The 12618-nt window shown below is 45.1% G+C and overlaps 1 protein-coding gene across 1 annotated transcript in view; it reads left to right on the top strand.

Moving 5' to 3' along the window:
* The window catches only part of LOC5503341, a 99010-nt gene that overhangs the window by 69401 nt on the left and 16991 nt on the right, over positions 1-12618 (top strand). The window contains exons 34-41 of the mRNA XM_048732918.1: positions 3571-3860; positions 4083-4236; positions 4388-4680; positions 5278-5389; positions 6904-7256; positions 8238-8376; positions 9171-9493; positions 9937-10084. Of these exons, the coding sequence (XP_048588875.1) occupies positions 3571-3860; positions 4083-4236; positions 4388-4680; positions 5278-5389; positions 6904-7256; positions 8238-8376; positions 9171-9493; positions 9937-10084 (1812 nt within the window). The remainder of the gene's footprint in view (positions 1-3570; positions 3861-4082; positions 4237-4387; positions 4681-5277; positions 5390-6903; positions 7257-8237; positions 8377-9170; positions 9494-9936; positions 10085-12618) is intronic.

Raw genomic sequence — 12618 nt, 5'->3', positions numbered from 1 at the left:
CCCCGATCCTCCTTGGCCGGCTAGATACATCTTTGCAGAGGTTGCGGCCACTAGATCGCACGGCAGACTCGGCGCAGTGCTTGGCTCCTTGGCCAAGCTCCCCGACTTCTTCGGACCCCAAGGCCCTTTGGGTCGCCACTCGTACCCAGGCTTTTTGTGGCGCCACTCTCCATACCTCGGATTTCGCTCCACGAGCTTTACACCACTGGGCACTGCCTTTGCGTATATGGCATCTGTGCACACTCGGAGGACGTCTTCGCGAGGGATCCGACTCAACATGCGTCGCAACGCTATGTTTGTGTACGCCAAGACGAAGGCCCTGATATGGTACCATTGTGAGCGTCGGACACCGCCTTTGTATTGGACCAGATGAGCCCCGTCGGCATGCTCGAAGTTAAGTAAGTGGTCGGTGCCCGCATAGAGGTTTGTCAGATACGCGGCTTCTTCACGGTCGCGGACTACGATCGAGGACTCGTCGCCATGGCGAGCGCACTTGCCTACAAAACGGACAGCGAGATCTCGACCCCTAGGGTACTTCGAGTCTTCGCCGCCGGGGCGGCACGCGATGGAGTGGGGGAACTTGATGGAGTCCTTTTTTTCCGACGCCATACAACACCTCCCTCGCCGTGGCCATGACGATGTCACCAGTCTAACAGGTCCTTGAGCTCTGGCGTGGTGATCCAGCCCTTGTTTTGTCTACCCTCACGGAAGTGTAGGGGTGGCAGGCCTTAGAGAACTCCTACTCGGTCAGCTGAATGGCCCCGGTTAGTTGAAGAACCTCGCTCAATGGCCGTCCCACAACATCCGCGATACGATACACGTTCGTAGGGAAGCCGTATTTCCGTACCAAATCAATGGCGTCCGAGGCACCGCCGGAGAGACTGTCCTCGCATCCTAGGTACGCCGCGCGCATGTCGATGTGCGCATGAGGCTGCGCCCCTAAGTTTTCCTTGCTATTCCACACTTTGGACTCAACCTGCGCCGCTCGCCAGACGTCCCTGTATTTAAGAGGCTTTGGCCTGATGTTCTCTCTTTGGGTCCACTTCTTGAAGCGATACCCTATTGCACCGCAAATCGAGTGCGTAGCTTCGGTGTTCTCTTGGTAGGCTGGGTGATCATCAGGGAGCCACTGAGGATCATATCCTGTCTCGTCTGTAAACGCCCTGTCGATAGCCGCTCCGTCCTGTCCCGATCGGTACAGTTTGCCTTCGTGCGTGACTATAACACGCCCGCACAGCCAGATCCTCGTGCTTCTGGGGGTCGCCCTGTTTATAAAGCGAATGAGCACCTCTCGCAATTTTGCCTCGCGCGTTTTTGTGGCGGCCCTGGTAGGGCGAAGCGCTGCTTTCTCCTGACATAACGAACGAAGCTCCCCCTCAGCCTCGAAGTCTAGGCCGTGGACGCTTGTGATCGCGGGTGGTTCGGTCGGGAGCTCCACCCAGGCGTGGTTATTGTGGCAAGGGATAGTGACCCTCGCCTTAGTCTTGTACTTCCCCGAGTCCCACATAACGTTGCCCAGGGCGTCCACGGCTAATAGCTTTATCTCGAGCTTCTTTTCCATCTCAAAGAGGTCTTTTTTGGTGCATCCCGTAGTAGCCAGCTTCTTGTCATATCGCTCGAGGATCTTGCCTCGTGTCTTGGTTAGACCGAGGGAGCGCGAGGTGCCGCGATTCCTCAAGAAGTCGGCAACATAACTCACAACACAGTTAGCGAAGGTGCCCCCTCTCGCTCAAACATTGGCCCAGGCTCAGCATTTTGCGCAGGTAAAGGGCGAAGCTCGTATCTCACGTAGACGAGGTACTCTCGTCCTTTCTCCCAAATACGCATCGATGCCTTCCAGGGCGCCGACTGCGATTTGGTCCCCTCTTTTGACTAATGACCCACCGATCTTGTGCTCCGAGCGCCCTTCCTCCTCTGTGATTGGCGCCAATGGCTCTGCGGGGGCCTTACCAACGACCGTAAAGAGTCTGTAACGCCGGTCGGGGTCTACCATCTCAAGCACCGGTGGCAACACTGCGTTTGCCCGCAGACTCTCGCTCGTGCGAGACTCACCACACCGAGCCATCGTCGTTAATATCAGGCCCCGCATAACCGGCTTTAGAGCAATGACACCTGCTCCACCAAGATCTCGTATCTCCTGGTAAACACTGGAGCTTATGTCTTGGCCCCGAAGAGTGGCATCCACGCTTGGGAACCGAAGATGGGCGCCGCCGACGAAGAGAGAATAGTACTTCTCGGGGTCTAAGGCCTCTGGGCCCTTTTGCCGCCGTTCCAGCAGCAATGGGTCGAACTCGCGACAGACTTCCTCTGGCCGCGAGCTCGCCGGCATGAGCGGCTTAAGCAGCTTGCGCTTGGCATCCTCGGGGATGCCCTCGTCCAGGATGTTCTGGACCAGCCCTGCCAGTACGGCGGGCGCCTCTTTGTCAGGCATGCTATTGAGAATCTCCTCTGTGTAAGCGTCCATGTTTGGGTATGCCTTGTGCCTCCCAGTCTCTAATTGCCCGTATCACAGCCCTGCTGTATCAGACAGGACGGGTATTTGGGTATGCCTTGTGCCACCCAGTCTCTAATTGCCCGTATCGCAGCCGGTGGGAATGGTGTTTGGGTATGCCTTGTGCCACCCAGTCCCGCCGGCTGCGATATCAGACAAGACGAATGCGAACCATTCCCGAGCGCGCCTCTCGGTGCCGCGCATCCTCTGCCCTGCACGATTCGCTCCGCAGGGGCGGCACAACCGTGTCTCCGACTGCGTCCCTATGCCGCAGATCCTGCACGGCTTGGGGAGGGGGCTGCCCTTACGGAGCCTTTGGAGGTGCACCTTGCAGTAGGTGTCCATGCACCTCTGGCCATACGTGTTTGCATGGCCGACCTTTAGCCACCTGCAGTAATCTTTTCCGCACTTCATCCTTCGAATGCTATGCACATGTGTATATATAGGTACGTACGCACATGTGCATATACTACAGGACAGACGGGGGTCTAATTGCAAGGTTCCCACTCGTTTCTATGAAAGTCCCCAGTCCCACCGTAGATTAATGATTGCTAACCACTGCTAAATATTTACCTACGCGGAGTGTGTTTTGCGTAGATTAATAATTGCTAATTATTTATCTACCCGAAGTGGTCCCGACGTAGATTCATAATTAAGAAATTATTAATCTACGCGAAACTCGTTTCGGTGTCTATGAAAGCCCCCAGTCCCCCCCCCCCCCCCATCCTTACAAAAAAAAAGCAATGAAGACTAAAGGGTTTTGGAGCTCAAGTTTTCGTTTATCTGCGCGCGCTGCAAACACCGTTTGCTTGCGCTCGCCCACGCACTAGAAAAGAAATTTACTGAGGCTAATCGCCTCGTGACTCCACAACATTTTGATCATGAGGTGTATCGTGGTGTATAAAAATACATACCACGGAAAACTATGTGAAATTTGTTAGTTGCCCCGCATCATAAAAACAAAAAAAAATCTAATGTTTTTCGCGTGCGCTCAAAGCAAATATTAATTGAGTCGCTTGAGACAAACTTTTCAAGATATGTTGTATACTAAATTAACACTCATCTTACATCGTCTACAGTAAACACATCCCGTGATGTACATGGATTGGAAGTAGATGACTCGGATATCACCGCAGGCTGGTGGCATGTAGATACCAGGCCACATTTCGCAAAAATGGCATACGCCTCTTACTGGCGATCACATTTCCCCCAACGGTCGAATTTCCTTCTGGTTGATTTAAGGAGCGAACACGCTGTTGTTTCGATGTTGACACGGTGTGCTGGTAACGCAGTATTCAGAGAATTCAGCCTACACTTTAGTACTGATGGCGTCCATTGGATGTATTATGTACAAGACGGACGGAAGAAGGTAGAACTATTTATTGGGGTTATTATATAAGAAAGGGGCAAGAAGGGTAGAAATATCATACCTTTTAATAGGCAGCCTGTCACTGGAGGATGGGGTATTATGAACAAAAGAGGAAGGAAGATGGTAGAAAAATTAATACCTTTAAATAGGGAGTCGGTCACTGGATGGTGGGGTATTATGTACAAAAGACTGGTTAATCAAACTACAATTTATTTATTTCAGCTGTTTGCCGCTACCAGACCTAACCCTCACGAAATTCTGTTAAAACACGTCCTACAGACACCTGTGATCACTCGATTTGTTAAATTTGTCGTGGAGACTCTTACTGATTCGAGTAACATCGCTTTCAAGATGCAACTGTACGGAAAGAAAAACGGTATGCTATTTTAAATCAGTAAATAAGACGAAAAAATAAATGGATAGATGATGTGCCTTAAACTCTGGGAACTTAGCATGTCGAATCATAAATCCACACTGAATAAGCTTAACATCAAAACTAGAAATGTTACTTTTTTTTCTTTTTAAAGGTTGTGTAAAGAACATCTCTGTCATGAAACAAAACCCACCTGTAACAATCGCCTACAAAATTACTACATCTTCTGGTATGGTTACCCATGATGCATCACAGTCTGGCAATATCACGTGGTGTTCGGAATTTAAGGATAAGCAGTATATTCAGTTTGAGTTCCTGGTCGATGTACGCATCGTTGGACTAGCTACGGGGTATAACGGGACGAGAAATTTAATGGTTCACCTTCATTACGCTGGACAAGATAAAAAGTTCGTAGCTTTCAGCGAAGACGGAGAAACAGATCCAAAGGTAAAACTTTTAACCCTAGTTTTCTTGAATTCGAGTTGTGGATTTTTTCTCCTCCGTATTCCTACGGCGCTAGCTGCGGTCGTAAGGGCTATATTGTGATGTTCCGTAGAAGCTCTATCAAGCCCACTCTAGAGCTAAAATTTGAAAATAAGCCCCCTCTATTAAACCCCCTCCCTTCCTCAACGATTCATAAAAAATACGTAACATTTTACAGATGATTGTTTCTTAGTTTAGATTTAAAAAAAGCACATTAATGAAATTATTAGGTTAATTCATTCCCTGTCCCTCTTTCTTTCTTTTTTTCCTTCTGCCGCATGGCTTTGGGTCAGATGGTCCGGAGTCGGAGTCCAAAACAATATTCGAGTACGCATTGGAAGGTATCCGCATTTTCCGACAGCCCTGCCGCATAAGTCATGCCGGAAATAAAACATTTGGCATGGAAACAATCGCGAAGACCGCTGGGTCTGCAAACATGAAGCTTTGCCGGTTCACAGACGAAAGGTTCAACATAAGGCAGAAGCTGATACAGAATTCCGATTGAAAATAAAAATAAAATGTTCCTTTTACCCCAACCCTAATGACGGAATTGGATTACAGGATTTTAACACTGGATCCAGCACTTTGAGCAAGGGGATCGTCGCGCGAACTGTTCGAATAGTTCCATTTTTCCAAGACTCGTTATGCTTCCAGGCGGACGTCAGCATATGCGGTGAGTGCGGAAAGCGTATGCGGTAAGTGCGGTAAGCGTATGCGGTAAGTGCGGTAGCGTATGCGGTAAGTGCCGTAGCGTATGTGGTAAGTGCGGAATCGTATGCGGTAAGTGCGGTAGCGTATGCGGTTAGTGCGATAGTATTTGCGGTAAGTGCGGTAGCGTTATCGGTAAGTGCGGCAGCGTATTTTGTAAGTGTGGTAGCGTATTTTTAAAAGAAAAAACTATGCCCGGTGTGAGGATCGAAATCACGCCCTTCAGATTTCTTCATTCGATTATGAGACTGACGCGCTGCCTACTGCGCTAACGAGGCCAACATGATAAATGTGTCTTCTCTATGCGTGTTTGTGGTGTTTTTTTCTATGCGATCGAATGCCAGAATGAGAAATGTGCCTCCTCTATGTGCGTTTGTCGTGTTTTCTTCAAACCGGTCAAAGTGTAATTCATTTTCAAAAGTAAAAATTATGAGATCGACGCTCCGCCTATGCGCTAACGAGGCCTACATGAGAAATATTTCTTCTCTATGCGTGTTTGTGGTGGTGTTTTTTTGGTCAAATCTTTTCCTTACTAATCCTATGAAGTCCTTAGACCCAGGCCTCCAAGAGATTGACCGAGCGGGTTTGAAGGTCACCCAAATATTGATATGTACCCAAAAGCTAAAAAACCAATATATTAATTGCATCCTGACATAATAGCTACCGAGCTAATGTGAGAGCGGGGAGCTGGGGGAGGGAAATATTGGTAGTAGTAGATAGCTTGTTTTAAAAGGTGCCAACTTAAAAAAGAAAATATATTAACAATTTCAGAAGGGCCAAATGGATTGATATTTATCATATCTTGTTTATGGTTAAAGTCCATATAACCTTTCAGAGTTGATAGACTTTGCCAATTCTTTATATTTTCATCTTCCAAACGGTATGTGGTTCTTATGGACCATATAAAACACGCGTTCGCGCGAAAAACTCAAATATGTAATATTGAGGTATTTTGGTCAACCTTCGGAAAAAAGGCCGTGAACTGAAAGGCCCGGGTCCAGTCATTTGTGACGTAGATCGAGATGTCAACCATGAGAAAAAATATGCGCGCGCTAAACCGGTTCCCGTCTTCATTCTTAGTTATTGCTGAAGAACTTTGGTCGTTACAACTTTTACCGCCATCTTTATATCTCAACCTGGTAGTCGAATGATTATTTAACTTGCCGTCTCTGAATTTTAACGGATTTAAGGAAAATACGTTGTTTCAGATTTTCCCGCCAAAACTTGGAATTATTTACACGATTCAATCTCCTTTCGCGCGGCCAGGAAAATTTCAAAGATCTGTAGAAAATTCCAATTTTAATCAAATTCAATTCCCCTTTCAAAATTTGAAAGTTTATTTATGCTTTGTTTTTGCTAGATTGATATAAGTGAAAGGTTTTAAGAACTTTAATAATTAATCACAGGATGCCCGTGACTATACCACCCAGTGGACACCAATATCTTGATATGATATTCCTTTAATTGTCTTTATTGTAGCAACTGACTCGCCACCACTTGGGATGCACGACCGACGAATCAAAGACTCACAGATCACCGCCTCCACTCATCTGTCAAGTCCAACCATACCCCTTCCCGGGGAACCAGCTAGCTCCACCCTCCCCTCCAAGGGTAGACTTGACGCTGACATGCCAGGCCACGCGTGGTGTGCCGGAATACAGGATACCCGTCAGTTCCTACAGATAGACCTCGATATCTTGTCTGATATTGTCGCCATAGCAACTCAAGGCGTGCACATGACTGCACTGGAAGCCTGGGTATCAGAGTTTGTGATGTCATACTCAGCGAGCAGTGCACTCTGGGAGTGGTACGCTACAGACGGGAAAAACAAGGTGGCATAGCTTAGCATGTCAAAAAATTAAATTAAATTTTATTTCCTTTTCAAGTATACATACATATTTACCTCCAACAAATAGTCTAATAAAGTGGGATGAGTTTAGCAAAGTTAGCAAAGGCCCCACTAACTAAAGGTTACACGCGTCGTTTTTTGGCATCGTTTTTCCCCTATACGCCATTGCGCGGAAAAACGATGCGTGTAACAGGGTCAGATATGTGAGTTTTCATATACGATTCGACTTCAAAATCTTGCAACGCTAAATGACAAATATCGACGAAAACGCATGAAACAGGTCTACGTCGCGCAACGCCTTCCCAAAGTACATTTCGGGGTGCTGACAACAACAAGATGGCGGTGGATTTGGAAGAGAAGAGAGATGTCGATGAATTTTTAAGTAGAAAAAAAAGAAATTTGACGATATCAAAACCTTGAAATATGAATTCAAAGCCTTGTCTGTGGTCAAACGATGATAAACAAGCAAACAAAGCGAAAAAACAAGCCCAAAAGAAATGAATTTTTGATCATGAAATGACATATCATGGTGTATAAGATAACATACTACGGGAAAAGTTTTTCCATCTCAAACAACGAATTAAAATTGTTTGAAAATTTTAAAACGCGTTTATTTTTGTAGTGCTTGCGCGAGCGCTTGCAGCCGTTGCTGACAGCGCGCGTCAGAAAATAATGGAAAAACGACCCGTGTAACATGTCGGATTTATAGCGATGTTGCACGAAAAAGCGGCTCATGTAACATGTACCGTCAGCGTGCAACCCGTATCGCGGAAAAAACGACGCCAAAAAACGACACGTGTGAGATCAACTTTAGTTAGCGAAGACCCACTAACCGGCTGACGACAACTCTTTTCTAGACAAGGGCACAACTTTTCTCAATATGGGTTGTCCTGAGAGCCGATGAATAGCTTTGAATGACTTTGATCCTAAGGTAATATGGCAACGCATTTATAAATATTTGCAGACCTTACAAGGGAACCAGAACGCGCATCGCGTGGTCAAACAGATGTTATTTCCTACAATCAGAGCTCTGAGGGTACGGGTCCACCCATGCGCCTGGAGAAAGGCTATTTGCTTGAGCGTTGAGCTGTTTGGCAACCCAGGTGAGCGAGAATCAAGCCATTATCGTCTGGTATATAGAACCGGAGGCAGTGTGAGAGTTAAAAAGATATATGAGATTAATATGAGTTAATACGACCTGGGAAGACATTGAAAACGTGAATAAGAGCCCGGAAGGGGAGGAGCATTGAGTACTCTTCCGCCTACTTGGATGACCTTTATACTGGGTGCCTCTGTAAAGGGATTTTCCGGATTGATGAGATAAATATATGACCAGGCCATCAGAGTTTCTAAACGATCTTTTTTTGCCCTGATTCGCTGACGGGACCGAGCATTTCCTGTAATATATGCCCATCTAAGACAATGACAAACAAATAAATATATTGGGACTTTGATTGATAGGGGAGATCTGCCTATAGTATACACAGAATTTATTGGAATGAAGGTTTTCCCTCACAAATGATGTAGGCCTCTCCCCCTACAAAATTATGGCTATCCTGACTAAGATTTCAAAACGTGTACGGTCTATTATCTGTACAATTTCTACAAATTTAACAGTGAAGAACAGTATTGCAAAGGACCTGTTTAAACTCTAGTGAAGTACACCTCTGGTTTTACACCCCCCCTTCCTTCCTCCTAATAATTATTGCACAGTCCCCAAAATAGCCGAATACTGTTTTTTCTTTTCTTGATTTCGGAAAATGGCGTCAAAAAGATTGTAGATAGGACATTCCATGAGAAAAAGTGTTCTTCTCCATTTTTCTCGATTTGTAGTCATGTGTTTTTATTTTGTTTATTACTAATTTCAACGTTTGCTTTTAACTTTTTACTTTATTAGTTTGCCGCAGCCCTCTTGGAGTAAACAGCGGGCTAATTAACGACTCGGCTATGACAGTTATGGATGAAGAAGCCATTTACCTCGATTCGTACCCATTCTATGCTCGTCTTCACCGAATCATGGGAATGGGGGCCTGGTGTGCACCAGATAACGATACCGAGCGCATCCTTCAGATAGATCTTGGCGAACAGAAGGTGGTTACTGGCATCGCTACCCAAGGGAGACATTTAGGATACCAAGATTATGTGACTAGCTTCAATCTGGAGTACAGTACTGATGGAAACACTTGGGTGAACTATACGGATGATAATTCAACTGTCAAGGTAATCGTGGTGCTAAGCGGTCCCTGAAATTTGCGCATTAGTTCCTGAAAATATGCCACCGCTGCACATTTCTATTTCTCGCTTTTGGTTATTAGCGACTTATTTTCTATCTGTGCGACATCCAGGGTAAAATTAAATTAAGAAATCTAAAAAAAACTCTTTAAAAACAATCTGTATTTTTGCCGCTCCACTGTTGGAATCGTTTATTGAGTACTTAGGAACAGCTCTTTTGGTGTTGCTGTTGTTGTTTTTTTTTGTTTTTTTTCACGGCAAATCGAAAGCCATGACAATGCTTATCTATGCTAGTAACCTTGATGAAGGCGCTGATAACTACGATTAGTATACGCTTGCTGCCTTGCCAGTTTCTAATTTTCTCGACATAAATTATTCGGAATATTAGCAAAACTTTGTACAATTATCGCTTAATAAAGGTTTTCCTTTAGATCTTTCAGGGGAACCAGGAGCAACACGAAGTTGTCTCACACAAACTAAAGAAAAGTATTACTGCACGATTTGTTAGATTCCACCCCTTAACATGGAACAATATGCCTTGCCTGCGCGTGGAGCTACTCGGTTGTGAAAGAACAAGAGGTAAGATAAGAGTGGTGAGGTAAGAGAGGTAAGGTAAGAGAGGTAAGGTAAAAGAGGTAAGGTAAGAGAGGTAAGGTAAGAAAGGTAAGGTAAGAGATGTAAGGTAAGAGATGTAAGGTGAGAGAGGTAAGGTGAGGGTGGTAAGGTAAGAGATGTAAGGTGAGAGAGGTAAGGTAAGAGAGGTAAGGTAAGAGAGGTAAGGTGAGAGTGGTAAGGTAAGAAAGGTAAGGTAAGTGAGGTAAGGTAAGAGAGGTAAGGTAAGAGAGGTAAGGTAAGAGAGGTAAGGTAAGAGAGGTAAGGTAAGAGAGGTAAGGTAAGAAAGGTAAGATAAGAGAGGGAAGGTAAGAGAGGTAAGGTAAGAGAGGTAAGGTAAGAAAGGTAAGGTAAGAAAGGTAAGGTAAGAAAGGTAAGGTAAGAGAGGTAAGGTAAGAGAGGTAAGGTAAGAGAGGTAAGGTAAGAGAGGTAAGGTAAGAGAGGTAAGGTAAGAGAGGTAAGGTAAGAAAGGTAAGGTAAGAGAGGTAAGGTAAGAGAGGTAAGGTAAGAGAGGTAAGGTAAGAGAGGTAAGGTAAGAGAGGTAAGGTAAGAGAGGTAAGGTAAGAGAGGTAAGGTAAGAGAGGTAAGGTAAGAGAGGTAAGGTAAGAGAGGTAAGGTAAGAGAGGTAAGGTAAGAGAGGTAAGGTAAGAGAGGTAAGGTAAGAGAGGTAAGGTAAGAGAGGTAAGGTAAGAGAGGTAAGGTAAGAAAGGTAAGGTAAGAGAGGTAAGGTAAGAAAGGTAAGGTAAGAGAGGTAAGGTAAGAGAGGTAAGGTAAGAAAGGTAAGGTAAGAGAGGTAAGGTAAGAGTGGTAAGGTAAGAGAGGTAAGGTAAGAAAGGTAAGGTAAGAGAGGTAAGGTAAAAGAGGTCAGGTAAGAGAGGTAAGGTAAGAGAGGTAAGGTAAGAGAGGTCAGGTAAGAGAGGTCAGGTAAGAGAGGTAAGGTAAGAGAGTTAAGGTAAGAGGGGTAAGGTAAGAGTAAAAAGGTATGAATGGTAAGGTAAGAGTGGAAAGCTAAGAAAGGTGAGGTAAGAGTGGTAAGGTAAGAGAGGTAAGGTAAGAGAGGTAAGGTAAAAGAGGTAAGGTAAGAAAGGTAAGGTAAGAGAGGTAAGGTAAGAGATGTAAGGTGAGAGCGGTAGGGTAAGGAAGGGAAGGTAAGAGTGGTGAGGAAAGAGAGGTAAGGTAAGAGAGGTAAGGTAAGAGAGGTAAGGTTAGAGAGGTAAGGTAAGAGAGGTAAGGTAAGAGAGGTAAGGTAAGAGAGGTAAGGTAAGAGGGGTAAGGTAAGAAAGGTAAGGTAAGAGAGGTAAGGTAAGAGAGGTAAGGTAAGAGGGGTAAGGTAAGAGAGTTAAGGTAAGAGAGGTAAGGTAAAAGAGGTAAGGTAAGAGAGGTAAGGTAAGAGAGTTAAGGTAAGAGAGGTAAGGTAAAAGAGGTAAGGTAAGAGAGGTAAGGTAAGAGGGGTAAGGTAAGAGAGTTAAGGTAAGAGGGGTAAGGTAAGAGAGTTAAGGTAAGAGAGGTAAGGTAAGAGAGTTAAGGTAAGAGGGGTAAGGTAAGAGTAAAAAGGTATGAATGGTAAGGTAAGAGTGGAAAGCTAAGAGAGGTGAGGTAAGAGAGTTTAAAGTAAGAGTGGTAAGGTAAGAGTGGTAAGGTAAGAGAGGTAAGGTGTAAGAGAGGTAACGTAAGAGAGGTAAGATAGGAGTGGTAAGGTAAGAGAGGTAAGGTAAGAAAGGTGAAGTAGGAGTGGTAAGAGGTAAGAGATGTAAGGTGAGAGTGTTAAGGTAAGAAATGTGAGGTAAGAGAGTTAAGGTAAGAGAGGTAAGGTGAGAATGGTAAGGTAAGGAGTAAGGTAAAGGAGGTGAGGTTAGAGAGATAAGGTAAGAGAGGTAAGGTGAGGTGAGGTAAGAGAGGTAGGGTGAGAGTGGTAAGGTTAGAGTTGTAAGGTAAGAGTGGTAAGGTAAGGAGGTAAGGTAAGAAAGGTAAGGTAAGAGAGGTAGGTTAGAGAGGTAAGGTAAGAGAGGTAAGGTGAGGGTGGTAAGGTGAGAGAGGTCAGGTAAGAGAGGTAAGGTAAAAGTTGTAAGGTAAGAGAGGTAAGGTAAGGTAAGAACGGTAAGGTAAGAGAGGTAAGGTAGTAGTGGTAGGTTAGAGAGGTAAGGTAAAAGAGAGGTGTAAGGTAAGGTGAGGGTGGTAAGGTGAGAGAGGTGAGGTAAGAGCTGTAAGGTAAGAGAGGTAAGGTGAGAGGGGGTAAGGTTAGAGTGGTAAGGTGAGATATTAAATAAACTAGCAAATGTACTTTTATTTATTTTCCCTACATAACCTCCTCTTCATTCTACATTTTCTCCAATACTTTGGACTTCGTTATGAGGTCAAAGGCTGGTACAGCTGTTTTCTCTCTATCCATCCCTTTCTTCATTTTTCCTTCTTCTCCTCTGTACCACTCGAGTGCCTACACCGACATTGGTGTAGGTGTGGGAGAGGGTCGAAATATTCTGCGTTGATGAGACAGCAAGGGA

This window comes from Nematostella vectensis, chromosome 9, assembly GCF_932526225.1.
Source record: "Nematostella vectensis chromosome 9, jaNemVect1.1, whole genome shotgun sequence".
Classification (NCBI taxonomy): domain Eukaryota; kingdom Metazoa; phylum Cnidaria; class Anthozoa; order Actiniaria; family Edwardsiidae; genus Nematostella; species Nematostella vectensis.
This window is presented reverse-complemented; position numbering and strand designations above follow the sequence as displayed.